Source organism: Gorilla gorilla, chromosome 15, assembly GCF_029281585.2.
Source record: "Gorilla gorilla gorilla isolate KB3781 chromosome 15, NHGRI_mGorGor1-v2.1_pri, whole genome shotgun sequence".
NCBI classification, from domain to species: Eukaryota; Metazoa; Chordata; class Mammalia; order Primates; family Hominidae; genus Gorilla; species Gorilla gorilla.
In genome coordinates, this window is record NC_073239.2 from 75,312,023 (window position 1) to 75,329,402 (window position 17,380).

Below are 17,380 nucleotides of genomic sequence, written 5' to 3' on the forward strand. Positions count from 1 at the left end.
TTTAGCAGTTTGTTGGCTTGTTTTAAACATAAATGGAGCAATACTATATTGTTTTATAACTTTGCATTTTCATTTAACAGTATTATACTAGATATTTTGCCATTTTTATTCTTAGGAACTCTAGCTCATTCTTTTTAACAACTTTAGGAAAGTATTCAATAGTTTATCATTTTTAACCATTTCCCCGTTGGTGAGCATTTAGTTTTTGTTTTTTTTGTTTTTTTTATATTGTTATAAACTTTGTGCATTTGTGCACGTATTTCTGTAGGATACCAAGAAATATAATTGTTAGGTCTGTTGCATTTTGATATTTAAGAATTTTATTTATAATCTGAGTCAATCTTTTTTATTATTTATAGGACAAAGCAGTGATAGTGAAGATCTTCCTGTCCTAGACAATTCAAGTAAATGTACCCCAGTAAAGCATCTTAATGTATCTAAGCCACAGAAACTTGCACGATCTCCTGCAAGAATATCCCCGCACATCAAAGATGGAGAGAAAGATAAACACAGAGAAAAACATCCGAATTCATCCCCTAGGACATATAAATGGAGCTTTCAGCTCAGTAAGAAGCTTATAGAAAACTTGATAGATGAATACTGTAAAGTGGAATAGATCTTAAAATATCAACTTGGATTAATGTTAATAAAATAAGGAATAATAATTAACTATTTAGATATTCCAAATATTGCCTTAGCAAGAATCACCACGTGTTGTCTTAAGTATAAATCTGTGTCTTTTCATAAAACTGACTTGATAAATATTGACTTACAGGAGGGTCTCCATTAAGAAGCCATGTATGATTTATATAAATCAGTGAAATTGAAGTGCCCTTTGTAGCACTAACAATTAGAAATAACCAGTAGTTATTTCTATTATGTAACTAGTAGTAGTGAAGAAAATGTCAATACAGGGAAACTATTCTGATAACTATAATTATAGATAGGTCAGGGTTAGTTTGTGTTGATGTTTTCTTATGTTTTTCTGATCATTTAAGTAATAAATGTTTAGTATAGAAAATTTGGGATCTAAAAATAATTCTTAATCATGAATTTAATTCACATCTTCCCTGTTTACAGTCTTATTCAGCTTACTGTAGTAGATTTTAATAAACTAAAGCTTTTGTTGATTTATGAGTTAGACGTTTGATAGAATTGTCATCATTTTTCTCACAGAATTATTTTAAAATCCAAATTAACTTTTTTCCCCCCTTTTAGATGAATTAGATAATATGAACAGTACAGAGAGAATCTCATTTCTCCAAGAAAAACTACAAGAAATCAGAAAATATTATATGTCTTTGAAGTCTGAAGTTGCAACCATAGACAGGAGGAGAAAAAGATTAAAAAAGAAAGACAGGGAAGGTAATTTTATTATAATTTTTCTCCCCTTATATTTCAAAACTATATCCTATCATTTTAGAAGATTTAAATTTGATACTCTTTGAATACAGTACACATTCATTAATTGCTGTTTTTAAATTCCTAGTGTTTTCTATTGTTGAAATGAGTAGGTCAGCAATTGAGTTAATCAGAATGACACCCTTAAAAGGGAGTATGAACTGTTTTCCAAAATGTGTGATTGTACTAAATGTGATGGATTCTCAGGTAGAGCATAGTCCTTCTGAAATTCACTCTTTGCTCAAACATTTATTGGCATCTATTAACAGGCACTGTATTTGTTATGGGGTTCACCAAAATGAATGAGACATAAGGCTTATTCTCAAGATTATCATCTTGTTGGGATTATAAATCATTTCCTAAGCAACTAAAATATAAGATAGTGCAGCTCAGCAACTTTAAAGAGCACATGCCATGTGCCAGGCACTCTGCCAGGTGGCGGAAGTACAGAAATGAGTTAGATACAGACTTTCTTCTCAAAGATCTTAACATCTAGTGGAACAGTGTGTACCCTAAGAATGATATTAACAAGTACAAGAGTTAGTGGAAGGAGAGGTTACTTTGGAGTAGTCAGAGAGAGGGAGTAGTGTCTGAGCTAGCCCTTTGGGGGTTGTAGGATTGACTTCCAGTTAAACATGAACGTGTCCATATACAGTCCATCCCTAAGCCCTGCTAAAATAACAGTAAAGGAAATTAAAAGCCCTAAACTCAAAAGGACAAGAGAATGACCACAACAGACAAGAAATGTCAACAGTATATCTTTTGGAAGCTGCATAACAGATGGACTACTGTAACTGTCCCAGCAGATGAGATAATGCTGAAACTAAGCTTGCTTGTCCTTGTAGTGGGACAAAACAACAACAAGCAAGCCAATTAATACCGTGTAACCCCAGAAAAGCTTTCAGAAGGGATACGGGACGATGCTGAAAAATGGGATTGGTTGAAAATGGAAAGAGAAATTGGGTCTCTTCTTCCCATCTGTGAAGCAAGTCTACCTCACCCCCAACTCAAGCAGAAAATAGATTAACTTAGAATGAGGAAATCAGTAGGCCTGTAGACCTGGGGGCACCAGCCACAGCTGAGGGTAATGATTAAGTGCTAAACCAAAATAATGGATGGAGTGAAAGTTTGCATACTGAATAGTTAGATTGCTGTCCCTCTTCTAACCCAAGGCCTAATCCTCTTGGCTTCCTGAAAGCTGGCAGCCAAGCTTATGCTTATTCCTGGGAGGAGATTGGAAGATTCTTCTAAAGAAAATGACCAGCCCAAGAAAAATTACCTACTATTTGGATGTTCCTGAAACAAAAATCAAGATCCTTGCCAATCACTACATGTGCATTTTCTGTATTTAAAAGCCCTGATGCTCATATACAGCTTTCAATCAGCTTTTTAATGTTAAATATGGAAGCCACATGACCAGACATTTGAGGAAAGCCCCTACATAAAGGCAGAAGCCAAAGTAGAAAAAGGAGAATAAAAAGGAACTGGAAGAAAAAAACAGATAATGTACCATATTAAAAAAAAAATAGGACAAAACTATTCTTAATAGTTAATCCAAGTTGAGTATCCTTTATTTGAAATGCTTGGGTCTAGAAGTGTTTGGGTTTTTTATTTTTTTCAGATTTTGGAATATTTGTACATAATGAAATATCTTGGTGATGGGACCCAAGTCTAAACACAAAATTCATTTATGTTTCATAGACACTTTATACACATAGCCTGAAGGTAATTTTATATAAATAATTTTGTGCATGAAACAAAGTTTGTGGTAAGTGCTTATGTGTGGAATTTTCCACTTGTGGCACCACGTTGGTGCTCAAAAGTTTCAGATTTTGGATTTTTGGTTTAGGGATGTTCAATTTGTATCCAGAGATAAAGGGAAAGAGATTGCCACCTTGAAACAAAAGCATAATAACTATTTTAAAAATTCAGAGAACAAGAAGGATATCTTTAAAATATGATAGCAGGAATTAAAAAAAAATAATAAGGCAGTGAAGCTGAAGAAATTCCACTAGAGGGTCAAAAAGACAATAGGAGAGAAGAAATAAGAGAAATATGGAATCTGGTGAGGAGATCCAACTTCTGAATCATAGGATTTCTAGAAGGAGAGTTGAATAAACAAGAGGAAGTTGTCATCAAAGATATTTTTAAAATTCTAGAACTGAAGGATATGAGTTAGAAAAGGACTCACTGTGCCCTCTATAAATAATGGGGGTGAAAATCACCAAAGCATATGAAATTTCAGAATCCTGTGGATAAAGAGTAGATTCTAGGCCTGGCACAGCGGCTCACGCCTGTAATCCCAGCATTTTGGGAGGCGGAGGCAGGCAGATCACTGGAGGCCAGGAGTTTAAGACCAACCTGGCCAACATGACAAAACCCCGTCTCTACTAAAACTACAAAAGTCAGCTGGGCATGGTGGCAGATGCCTGTAATCCCAGCCACTCAGGAGGCTGAGGCTTGAGGATCACTTGAACCCGGAAGTGAGCACCGAGATCGCGCCAGTGCACTCCAGCCTGGGTGACAGAGTGAGAGTCTGTCTCAAAAAAAAAAAAAAAAAAAAGTAGATTCTAAAAATTTACCATATAAAGATACATATATAAAAAGAAATGGATCTCAGAACAGCATCAAGAGTCTTACGTCCGATTTCTCAATGGTAGTACTAGAAACTAGAAGTCAAGCTAAGAAGACATGGGACTGGCAAACAAGGAATCCTACATAGGAAAATAGTGAAGGAATAGCTGAAGGTGATGGTGAATGGAAGCTCTAGGATGACCACTGCATAGCAGACCTAGAAAGCAACTATTCCAGGAGTAGGATGAAACAGGAGGGGAAAGCTCCAGAAGGGATGTCTCTTAAAAAACAAATAAAAGGTAAATTACCTGATAGGGTTGATCATGTTGAGAGAAGTTTTCTGCCTCTAGTAGAGATTTAGTGGATGACTTTGTGGTAGAGTGACGTGTCATGTGTGGCCTTGACCATTGTGCTCCAAGTCCAGCAGTTTTTAATTCCTAGAAATAGGAACAGGATGGAGCAAATGGAAAGAGATCAGACTTCCCATATTCATCCTTTTCTTTTAAAAACTGTAAATAGCAAGAAGTCTTTACAGAACTTTTGAATATCAAAAGAAGAACAAATTAGCAAATTAAAATTTCTTCAGAGAACCCACCACTTGCTCTGGGGTCAGTTTCCTAAAGGTGACATACATTTCAGACAATTAAAAAGATTTTCTTTTTGTTGAGACGGAGTTTCACTCTTGTTGCCCAGGCTGGAGTGCAATGGCACAGTCTTGGCTCACTGCAGCCTCTGCCTCCCAGGTTCAAGCCATTTTCCTGCCTCAGCCTCCTGTGTAGCTGGGATTACAGGTGCCCGCCACCATGCCTGGCTAATTTTTGTATTTTTAGTAGAGATGGGGTTTCACCATGTTGACCAGGCTGGTCTCCAACTCCTGATCCCAAGTAATCCGCCCACCTTGTCCTCCCAAAGTGTTGGAATTACAGGCATGAGCCACAGCACCCAGCCAAAAAGATTTTTTTATTACCGTCTTTTTTGTTGTGTGGGGGGGGATAGGCTCTGGCACCCAGACTGGAGTGCAGTGGCATGATCACGGCTTACTGCAGCCTCAGACTCTTGGGCTCAAGCGACTCCCACCTCAGCCTCCCGAGTAGCTGGTACCACAGGTGCCTGCCACCACACCCAGCTAATTTTTTAGTTTTTTTTGTAGAGGCACATTCTCACTATGTGGCTCAGGCTGGTCTGGAACCCCTGTTCTAAAGCAATCCTTTTGCTTTGGCCTCCCAAAGTGCTGAGATTATAGGCATGAGCCAACATGCCCAGCTTATTATAGTCTTTTCCCCATTTTTATTTGCTTATGTTTTTATAATGAGTTATTAAATTGAGATTTGAGTGATTTGTAGCATACATGTAAGAATTTGTTGCCTGGGCATGGGGCTCACGCTTATAATTCCAGCACTTTGGGAGGCTGGAGCAGGAAGATCGCTTGAGTCCACGAGTTTGAGACCAGCCTGGGCAACGTAGTGAAATCACATCTCTACAAAAAATTTAAAAATTAGCTGGGTACAGTGCATGTCTTAGCTACTTGGAAGGCTGAGGCAGGAGGGTCGCTTGAGCCCCAGAGGTTGTCATGATACTTGAATAAACAAAAATTAAAACTTTAAATAAAATAGGAACAATCAGGCAAAGAAAGGCAGAAGACAAGGGTATTGCAAGGAAAGAGAAGATAAAAGCAAAGAACTTAAAAAGTGGCAAAACACCTAATGCTCAGAATACCGATCCCTAATCTGTGTTATGTCCTCCTGGAGAAAATTATGTTAGAACCATTTGAGAACTTTTTGCTTATCACACATCATTACTTTGATCCTGATCTCCATGATTCTGATACCTGTCAGAGGAAATCCTCTGAGTTAAATTAATTCTCTTACGGTCCTATGACCCATAGATAAAGCAGAAATTCCATATGGTTCCATGTTTATCTCAGGTTGACCTTGTTTCTGATTGAGCCAAGTTCCTTCATGGGATCTCCCAACTAGAGGTTTAAGAGTTTTTGTCTCTTTAATCTTTACATTTTATGATGTATTTTTAAGTGTTGAGTAGTGCTTAACTGACCAAAGACTAACTCCACTTAATTGAGCCAAACAAAATTTTTGCTGACAATTGTTACTCCTTCATGTGACATATAAGAGGCCTGTGATTAAGGTGAATAATGTTAAGAATTTTATTTCTAATTTGCTGTTAGCTGAGTATCTTTGTGTAACAGTTTTTGGATCTAACATAGTTGTTTTGATTCCACAGTGTCTCATGCGGGAGCCTCCATGTCATCTGCTTCATCAGACACTGGAATGAGTCCCTCATCATCATCTCCCCCACAAAATGTACTTGCTGTAGAATGCAGGTGATAAACATTTTCTCTACCTTCCCAGCAGTTTGCTGCCATGGACATAAATCCCCAAACCCTGAATTACAACCACAGAAAGCACTCAACTGGTTTGACATTGCTAAGTATATCCTGTATACTTTTCCAGGCTGGATTGTATCTATTCCCCTCTCTCTTCTTTTTTCTTGTTGCAAAAAATAAGCTGATTAATAAGTGAAGGTTAAGCAGCCTGCCATATTTGTCATAATTTTTCCTCTTTACTTTTGTTTTTCGTTTGTTGTGATATAGAACAAAGGGCACTTAGCAAATTTGAATTTGTATAATAAAGCTTTCAGGTGTTACAGAAATCGTAGACAAGCAAGTGCACATGATAAACATCAAAATATTACCCAGCTGAATAGTTACTGCTGCACTTTCACTAAGATGTATTTGAACACTTGGTGAGTAGGGGGTTTATGTTGTGTTTTTTTTCATTATTGTTGTTTTTTTTTATTTTTGTGGAAGCACTTGCTATTTAGAACTGCCAAAGTATATGTTCAGCAGTGTGCCCAGGATTAAAGGTGTAAATGGGACAAAATAAATTGTGAAAGGAAGTGTAGTTGACTGAAAACTACAGTTGTAATAAGTCTTCCACTTTTTATAGGATTTTTGAGCACACAATTATGCAAATATTTTAATGTTTATTAATGTTTACAGTGGAATTGTGAATAAGTTTTCAGTGGACTATCTTATCCCTTGACAAAAATATTTTGTCTTTTTTCTATGTAATTTCAGAGTTTTTATTTTGTTACAAAAAGACAAAAATGAAATATATAACAACAATGAAGTTATTTAACAAGATTTCTAAAGCTGAAATTTTTGTGTAAAATAAGGTATTATCTTGCAACTTGTTAAATATATTTATTCAGACATTGGATGTTGTATTTTTATGTATTTTTTAAAATATTAATAAAATTGAAAAAAAAGAAAATTCTAGGTTAATTCACTCTTTGGATGACAATAGCTCTCAGCTGTCCTTTTTACAGGAGGTTGCATCCTGCAGCCTTGCCTGTGTTAAAGGGAGTCTGTCTCAGTCCATCAAACAGTATAGAACTACAAATGGGCATCTGGATCATTAAAGTATGTCCTTGTTTAGAAACTTTGGCAGTCCTAGTATTTAAACTGTTTTGAGGATCAAATTTTTGGTTGCCCTTAAGATACTTTGTCACAGTTTTTATGTTTGCTATACTGCCGAATGAATTTATATCTCCCAAAGTTGAGATGCAACAACTAAGTAAAGCAACTATGTATGCTTTGTCTGTGAATTGTTCCACAGACTGATAGATTTTGTAAATAATTCTTCCAAAATCATGTATTTAAAGCAGTTTTGCATATACATTATGTAAAAAGGTGATTTTTTAAAAGCAGTTTTTAAATTCATGTTTGTACATTGAAAGGGGTTTTTTTTTTAAACCTCCTTTTCTGTGTTTAATATGCTGTAGAATAATAACCTAGATGCTCTAGACTGTATATCAGGATCTGATTTACAAGAAAAAGTCAGAGCTAAACACTAGTGATGGCATAGCATTACTGAAATCATTGTTTCTTAATTTCATTTTACTACATTGTGAACTTGTGATTCAGATTCCATTTTCTCAGAGAATTAAAAACAAAAAAAGTACTCTTGTAAAATGCACTTTTCTGTCTTTTCTTTGCAAAGCAGAAGTATCTCAATGTAAAATAAAAATGGAGCTCAGTGGGCAGTATTAATAAAGGCCATGTTTTAAACATAGGCTTTATACTTTTAGTTTTCATTTAAGTGATTGCTTTTTTCCTAAGTGCTTGTAACTTACAGTTGGAAAATCAGATTTCACAAAACCAAGCATTTTAGTATATTCAGCCTTTACAATAAAATATTTCTACTAATTATAAAAATGAAAAAAAAAGTGTCATTTAAATCCAGTTGGACTTAGGAGGCAACCTTAGATTTATACATTAAATATTTTAATGATTTCCTTCTGTAGCAATTCAATAAATGTGAGATAAATAAGTTATCAGCTTGAGTACTGTCCCTTCTAATTGATACAAATTTGGTCATGAAGTATTGGGATGTTGCTACAAAGAGCAAAACTGTGTATTCATTGAATAGATACACACTTAAAATCCTTTCATTTGGAGGCTGGAAAGGATTATGAAATTAAGTGAATATTGACTAAGTATGACATTTCAAATATTGAGCATATTTTGAGTTTAGGTAAACTTTGAATAGATACCTCTGAAATGTAACTAAGAAAGTAAAAATATAGGCTGGGTGTGGTGGCTCATACCTGTAATCCCAGCATCTTGGGAGGCAGAGGCAGGCGGATCACAAGGTTAAGAGATTGAGACCATCCTGAGCAATATGGTGAAACCCCGTCTCTGCTAAAAATACAAAAATTAGCTGGGCATGGTGGCACGTGCTTATAGTCCCAGCTACTCAGGAGGCTGAGGCAGGAGAATCACTTGAACCCGGGGGACAGAGGTTGCAGTGAGCCCAGATCACACCACTGCACTTCAACCTGATGACAGAGCAAGACTCTGTCTAAAAAAAAAAAGTAAAAATATAAAGACTCTCTAATATAATGCAAGTTGCCATCTGTAAAATCAAGTTATTTAAAAGATTATGGTGCTTTCTGTTTTAGTATTGCATTGCGTGCTTTTATGTATTTCAATTTTTGAAACAGGGTCTTGCTCTGTCACCTAGGCTGGAGTGTAGTGGTGTGAACACAGCTCACTTCAGCCTTGACCTCCTGGGCTCAAGCCATCCTCCCACCTCAGCCTCTTGAGTAGCTGGGACTACAGGCATGTGCCACCACACCTGGCTAATTTTTAAATTTTTTGTAGAGACAGGGTCTTGCTGTGTTGCCCAGGCTGGTCTTGAACTCCTGGGCTCAAGCGATCCTTCTGCCTCGGCCTCCCAAAGTGCAAGGATTATAGGTGTGAGTCATTGTGCCCAGCTGGACATTGTGTGCTTTTATTGTTTGTTATTTTGTGTTAAATTTCTAGTTTTCCTCTCTTTCATTAAGAAAGGTGGTTGCACTTAGCACATTAAAAGACTACTACATACTATGCCTTCTATGAAATTGCTTTAAGTTATGAAAATCTATGTGGATTGCCCAGTTAATTTGCTTACATACCTTTCTTATAAGCCCTGTAATTTTTTTTTTTTGAGACGGAGTCTTGCTGTGTTGCCCAGGCTGGAATGTAGTGGCGCGATCTCCACTCATTGCAAGCTCCGCCTCCCGGGTTCATGCCATTTTCGTGCTTCAGCCTCCTGAGTAGCTGGGACTACAGGCACCCACCACCACGCCCGGCTAATTTTTTGTATTTTTAGTAGAGACGGGGTTTCACCGTGTTAGCCAGGATGTTCTCAATCTCCTGACCTTGTGATCCGCCTGCCTCAGCCTCCCAAAGTGCTGGGATTACAGGCGTGAGCCACCGCGCCCGGCCTTAAGCCCTGTAATTTAACATAGCTATCAAGAGTGTGAAAGCATTCAAAGCTATATTCAAGCATATATAAAACCAATTAACAGAATTCATTCATTGATGATTTATTTAGTATCTTCTATGTGCCAGGCATAAGCTTAAGGCCCAGGAGCCACAATGGTGAACAAGACAGAATAAAGTCCTTCTCTTCATGGAATGTATAATCACGGTATAATAATATGGTAGATGTAAACAGTTAACTCATGTAATTATTTTTTTTTATTACAGTCTCTGCTTATCCAAACTCATGTAATTCTTAAGTGCAGGTATAATAAGCATATGAAGTTATGGTGTGCAATGAGATAATGATAGAGAGCCCACTAGTTTGAAGGCAGGGGTGGTATGGGAAGGCTTTGCAGAGAAAGCAACAATAAAACTGAACTCCAGTGAAGATTATGAATTGGCTGGGGAAGTAGAAGGAGAGATATGGAGAGTATAGTGTTCCAGGGACATGGGGGAGGGGAGATTGATAGAAATGGTCCAGGTAATGAGCCAGGGCAAGAGTAGACCTGATGCAGGATAGGAGTCAAGTAGGACTGAGAATGGTAGGGGAACAGGAGCAAAAAGGACCGGTGGTCAAGGTTTGAGCAGTTCCCTACCACTCTCAGCCCTGCTTGTCCAGAGGTGTCTCAAGAGCCACTTTTCCATGAAGCTTTTGCTGACTTCTCACTACAACCAGAATAGTGCCCTCTTTTATGCTCTGATAGCTTTTCAATCTGTATTATTTTACTTGACAATTTACCTGATGTTTACTTGTGCATGTGTGTTTCTATCCTACTAGATGATTGAGTTCTTAAAGCCAGACGTTTGTTTGTTTGTTTTGTTTTTTAGTAGAGACAGGGTTTCACCACATTGGCCAGGCTGGTTTCAAACTCTTGACCTCAAGTGATCCACCCGCCTTGGCCACCCAAGTGCTGGGATTACAGGTGTGAGCCACGGCGCCTGGCCTAAAGCCAGACATTTAAAAGAGGTCTTTAGGGTTATTATTATTATTATTTTGAGACAGGGTCTTACGTTTGACTACTGTCACCCAGGCTTGAGTGCAGGGGTGCAATCATGGCTCATTGCAGCCTCTATTTCCCTGGCTCAGGTGATTCTCCCACCTCAGCCTTCCAAGTAGCTGGAACTACAGGTGTTCATCACTTTGCCTGGTTAATTTTTTTATATTTTTAGTAGAGACAGGGTTTCACCATGTTCCCCAGGCTAGTCTTCAAATTCCTGGGCTCAAGCGATCCACCTGCCTCGGCCTTCCAGAGTGCTGGGATTACAGGCATGAGCCATTGTGCCAGCCAAGGTTCTTTTCACAAAGTAATTAAAAAAAATCATTTGAAAAGTGTTAAAGTAGATTTGTTTAACAGTCTGATCTGAAAATATTCCTAAATTGATGAGCTATTTTTCCTTCTCTCCTTGTTTGTTCTTCCTTTTCCCATTACTTTCATGTGGTTACACACAGATTTTTATCACATTAAAGGAAGAGTACAATAAGTGATGACATCCATCATTAGTGAAGGTTGGTTGACTCTTAGAATGGAGTTCGCCCTAATGAGGAATTTGTAACAAATACATGCTTAATGTTTTCACAGAGTAGAAATTTTTTTAGTTCTTTAAATTTTATTACAAAATCAAATGTTTTCCATGTTGACAAGCACAAAAAACACTTCTTTTATTCATATAGATCCATTATGTATCTCTTTAAACAGAATAAGGGCAGTGCTTATAATTTTGGTATTTGTACTTCACATAATTATGAAGCTATCTTCACTTTGTAATCTGTATCATGCAGAATTCATGTTGAAAAGTTCTATTGTAAAAAGCTTAAGGAACTTCCACATAGATACAATAAATGATTACTCTGTACAAGTAATTGGATTTCTTCTCGAGGCTAAATTACATTAAACAAGACAATCTGATTCAAGAATCCCATCATTTTAGGGTTGCCAGAGTGAGCAAATAAAAATACAGGATACCCAGTTAAATGTGAATTTCAGACAACAGATAATTTCCTCATGTAAGGATGTCCCATGTGAAATGGTTATTTATTAAAACACACTTAGGCTGTGTGCGGTGGCTCATGCCTGTAATCCCAGCACTTTGGAAGGCTGAGGTGGGTGGATCACCTGAGGTCAGCAGTTCAAGACCAGCCTGGCCAACGTGGTGAAACCTCATCTCTACAGAAAATACGAAAATTAGTGGGATGTGGTGGTGCATGCCTGTATTCCCAGTTACTTAAGAGGCTGAGGCAGGAGAATTGCTTGAACCTGGGATGCGGAGGTTGCAGTGAGCTAAGATTGTGCCACTGCACTCCAGCCTGGACAATACAGCAAGACTCCATCTCAAAAAAAAACAAAAGGCCCAGCGTGGTAGCTCACGCTGGTAATCCCAGCACTTTGGGAGGCCAAGGTGGGCAGACCACAAGGTCAGGAGATTTGAGACCATCCTGGCCAACATGGTGAAACCCCGTCTCTACTAAAAATACAAAAATTAGTTGGGCATGGTGGCACATGCCTGTAATCCCAGCTACTTGGGAGGCTGAGGCAGGAGAATCACTTGAACTAGGAGGTTGCAGTGAGCCGAGATCGTGCCACTGCACTCCAGCCTGGCAAATGAGTAAGACTCCGTTTCAAAAACAAACACACACAAAAACCTCAGATTTAACTGCGTATCCTGTATTTTATCTGTAAACCCTATACTAGTTGCCCTTCTGCTATAACACAAAACATATATTTATTATCCTTAAAGAACTTTTTTGGTCCCAGTTGGAGGGTAACAAATTGCTCAGGTTTTCTCTTGGTTTCCAGGGATGAATGTGCATGGGCAGCCCATCAGTGATTTTTTTTTTCCAATAAGTTTTTGGGGGACAGGTGGTTTTTGGTTACATGAATAAGTTCTTTAGTGGTGATTTCTGAGATGTTGGTGTACCCATCACCTGAGCAGTGTACACCATACCCATTGTGTAGTCTTTTTTCCTTCATCCCCCTCCCACCCCTTCCCCCAAGTCCCCAAAGTCCAATGTATCATATTATGCCTTTGCATCCTCATAGCTTAGTTCCCACTTATGAGTGAGAACATAGAATGTTTGGTTTTCCATTCTTGAGTTACTTCACTTAGAATAAGTCTCCAGGCCTGGTGTGGTGGTGCACGCCTGTAATCCCAGCACTTGGGGAGGGCGAGGCAGGTGGATCACCTAAGGTCAGGAGTTTGAGACCAGCCTGGCCAACATGGTGAAACCCTGTCTCTACTAAAATAAAAATTAGCTGGGCGTGGTGATGCACACCTGTAATCCTAGCTACCTGGGAGGCCCAGGGGAGAGAATCACTTGAACCCAGGAGGCGGAGGTTCCAGTGAGCCGAGATCACACCACCACACTCAAGCCTGGGCAATAGAGCAAGACTGTGTCTCCAAGAAGGAAAAATAATAATAATAGTCTCCAATTCCATCTAGGTTGCTGCAAATGCCATTATTTCATTCATTTTTATGGCTGAGTAGTATTCCATGGTGTATATATATACCACAGTTTATCCACTAATTGACTGACAGACATTTGGGCTGGTTCCATATTTTTGCAATTGTGCATTGTGCAAGTATGCACATAAACATGCGTGTGCAAGTATCTTTCATATAATGACTTCTTTTCCTCTGAGTAGATACCCAGTACTGGGATTGCTGGATCAAATGATAGTTCTACTTTTAGTTCTTTATTTAATCTCCACACTGTTTTCCATAGTGGTTGTACTAGTTTACATTCCCATCAGCCGTTTAAGTGTTCCCTGTTCACCGCATCCTTGCCAACATCTATTTTTTTTTAATTTTTTGATTATGACCATTCTTGCAGGAGTGAGGTGGTATCACATTGTGGTTTTGATTTGCATTTCCCTGAAAATCAGTGATGTTGAGTTTTTTTTCATGTTTGTGGGATATTTGTATATCTTCTTTTGAGAACTGTCTGTTCATGTCCTTAGCCCACTTTTTAATGGACTTGTTTGTTTTTTTCTAGCTGATTTTGTCTGACTTCCTTGTAGATTCCGGATATTAGTCCTTTGTTGAATGCATAGATTGAGAAGGTTTTCTCCCACTCTGTGGATTGTCTGTTTACTCTGCTGATTGTTTCTTTTCCTGTGCCGAAGCTTTTGAGTTTAATTATTAGTAAGTACCATCTGTTTGTTTTTGTTGCATTTGCTTTTGAGCTCTTGGTCTTGAAGTCTTTGCCTAAGGCACTGTCTAGAAGGCTTTTTCCGATGTTATCTTCCAGAATTTTTATGGTCTCAGGTCTTAGGTTTAAGTCTTTGATCCACCTTGAGTTGATTTTTGCATAAGGTGAACAATGGGGATCCAGTTTCATTCTTCTACACGCGGCTTGCGAATTATCCTAGCACCATTTGTTGAATGGGATGTCCTATCCCCACTTTATGTTTTTGTTTGCTTTGTCGAAGATTAGTTGGCTGTGTTTGGCCTGATTTCTAGGCTCTCTATTCTGTTCCATTGGTCTGTGTGCCTATTTTTAAACCAGTACCATGCTGTTTTGTTGATCATGGCCTTATAGTACATTTTGAAGTCAGGCAATGTGATGCCTCCAGATTTGTTCTTTTTGCTTAGTCTTGCTTTGACTATGCCAGCTCTTTTTTGGTTCCACATGAATTTTAGGATTGTTTCTTCTAGTTCTGTAAAGAATGATGGTATTTTTATGGGAATTGCATTGAATATGTAGATTGCTTTGGCAGGATGGTCAATTTCACAATATTGATTCTACCCATCTAAGAGCATGGGATGTGTTTCCCTTTGTGTTGTCTATGATTTCTTTCAGCAGTGTTTTGTAGTTTTCCTTATAGAGGTCTTTCACCTCCTTGGTTAGGTGTATTCCTAAGTATTTTATTTTATTTTATTTGCAGCTATTGTAAAAGGGGTTGAGTTCTCGATTTGATTCTCAGCTTGGTTGCTGTTTGTGTATAGCAGAGCTACTGATGTATGTACATTAATTTTATATCCTGAAACTTTGCTGAATTCATTTATTAATTCTAGGAGCTTTTGGAGAGTTTTTAGGGTTTCTAGTATACGATCATTTTATCAGCAAACAGCGACAGTCTGACTTCCTCTTTAACAATTTGGATTCCCCCATCAGTGTTTTCTTTCAATTAACCATTTCCTTGATGTAGTCATTTTCTCCAGGATTGGCCCTATATGTACTATGATAGCTAACTTTTGACAAGATAGTTCTGAATACACTCAGATTTTTCTGGGAGTGTTCTTTTGATGGGGCACCTTTCCCACCAAGTGGTAACTGCTTTCAGGAGTTCTCCTCTTTCTTCCCTATCCAGACTTGCTCTCAAATAGAAACATAAATTAAATCTCATTAAACTTATCTATGACCAGACATTTAATAATTGTGGATAAAGCCAGCATAAATATTCATATATAGCTTTTTGTGTGAACATAATGTTTTCAGTTCTCTGGACTAAATACCTAGAAGTAAGATTGCTGGATTGTTTGACTGTACCATCTTGAATTCCCCCTAGCAATATACACCATTTTAAGTGGCCATTAACAGGAGAATGGATAAATAAATTGTGGCATATTAACAAAATGCAATACTATAAAGCAGTTAAAATGAATGGACTGCAGCTAAATGTATCGACATGGCTCAAATCTCAAAAACAAGTAGAAAAAGCAAGTTGCCAAATCATACTTATAACATTTATACAAAATTGGAATATTCAAAACAATATATTAGTTTTGTATATGTCATCATAAATGTAAGAACTTGAAGCTGGGCGCAGTGGCTTACACCTGTAATCCCAGAACTTTGAGAGGCCGAGGCGGGCGGATCACGAGGTCAGGAATTCAAGACCAGCCTGGTCAACATGGTGAAACCCTGTCTCTACTAAAAATACAAAAATTAGCCAGGTGTGGTGTTGCATGTCTGTAATCCCAGCTACTCGGGAGGCTGAGGCAGGAGAATTGCTTGAACCCGGGAGGCAGAGGTTGCAGTGAGCCGAGATCTCACCATTGCACCCCAGCCTGGCAAGAGCAAGACTCCATCTCAAAAAAACAAAAAGAAAAAAGATAACATGAGTGGGAATGAAGAACACCAAATTCAGGATAGTGGTTTTCTCTGGAAAAAGGGAAAAGGCATGAGGAGGGTATACAGGGGCATTTATTCCCTCCTCTAAAAGGAGCTAAAGCAAATATGACCAAATGCTATGATTTAATAAGTTGAGTATTTATCATATTTTCTCTATTCCTTGCTATGTTAAAATGTGTTTAATAATTTTTAAAAATACCCAATGAACTGTTTCAAAATAAGATGAAAATAATTGGTAGAACTGAGTGCTCTGTTAGTGAATTAAGCTCCATTCATACTATTTCAACCATATGAAAGAAGCACTGTTATTTTGACACATGAGAAAACAGGTTCCAAATGGTCAAGAGAGTGGTCAAGGAAGTGTCAAAATTAGGACTCAAACCCATTTCTTCTGATTTCCAAGTCCAGCTTTTGTTCCATTATGTCAGTACTGTCTTAAGCCTCTGCTCTCTGGAAGCACTGGTTGCATTCTTACCAAATACTCAGTTCTTGAGCCAGGAACCTTTATGAATCAGAACACTGGCAAGTCGCAATTTTGAGGGGCAGGAGAAAATGCCAACTTATCTTTTACTGTCTTTGTCACTTTCCATTTCTTATTTCTCCTTTCAAAATCTGTCACAAGGTAAAATTTGGTGACTCCAAAACTGTTGGCCGACAAGGATCAAATTTAGACAAGGTTTTTATTCCTCTGGCCCCCATAATATTCCAGATAACCCCTTTACTTACTGAACTACTTTTTGTCTGAACAAAATCCTTTATTTTAAATTGTAGACCATCTGGCATTTTTTATAACTTCTGAAACTTTTAAGTAATACATTTTAGTTATAGAAAAGTTAGAATATCAAAATGAGTTAAAACAAAATTATTAAGTAACAAGAAATTACTGTTAACATTTTGGTATATATACTTGCATGCCTTTTGCTATGTGTATAAAAATATTAAACGTTATATATAAACATCTTAACTTTTTTTTTTTGGTTGGGGGAAGATGGAGTTTCTCTCTTGTTGCCCAGGCTGGAGTGCAATGGCGTGATCTTGTCTCACTGCAGCCTCTGCCTCCCAGGTTCAAGCGATTCTCCTGCCTCAGCCTCCCAAGTAGCTGGGATTACAGACATGCGCCACCATGCCTAGCTAATTTTTTTTTTTTTTTTTTTTTTTGAGACAGAGTCTCGCTCTGTCGCCCAGGCTGGAATGCAGTGCCGCGATCTCGGCTCACTGCAAGCTCCACCTCCCAGGTTCATGCCATTCTCCTGCCTCAGCCTCCTGAGTAGCTGGGACTACTCCCGCCACTACGCCCGGCTAATTTTTTGTATTTTTCATAGAGATGGGGTTTCACTGTATTAGCCAGGATGGTCTTGATCTCCTGACCTTGTGATCCGCCTGCATCGGCCTCCCAAAGTGCTGTCATTACAGGCGTGAGCCACTGCACCAGCCTAATTTTTGTATTTTTAGTAGAGACAGGGTTTCACCATGTTGGATAGGCTGGTCTCGAACTCCTGACCTCA

The 17,380-nt window shown here is 38.2% G+C and overlaps 1 protein-coding gene across 3 annotated transcripts in view; it reads left to right on the forward strand.

Annotated features, from left to right (window-relative positions):
* ARID4A (AT-rich interaction domain 4A) overlaps positions 1-8,066 on the forward strand; it is a 75,297-nt gene extending 67,231 nt beyond the window's left edge. For all 3 annotated transcript variants that reach the window (XM_019009660.4, XM_004055229.5, XM_055361908.2), the window contains exons 22-24: positions 360-566; positions 1,219-1,365; positions 6,214-8,066. In XM_019009660.4, the coding sequence (XP_018865205.1) occupies positions 360-566; positions 1,219-1,365; positions 6,214-6,317 (458 nt within the window). In that variant the 3' untranslated portion in view covers positions 6,318-8,066. The remainder of the gene's footprint in view (positions 1-359; positions 567-1,218; positions 1,366-6,213) is intronic.
* The last annotated feature ends 9,314 nt before the right edge of the window (positions 8,067-17,380 follow it).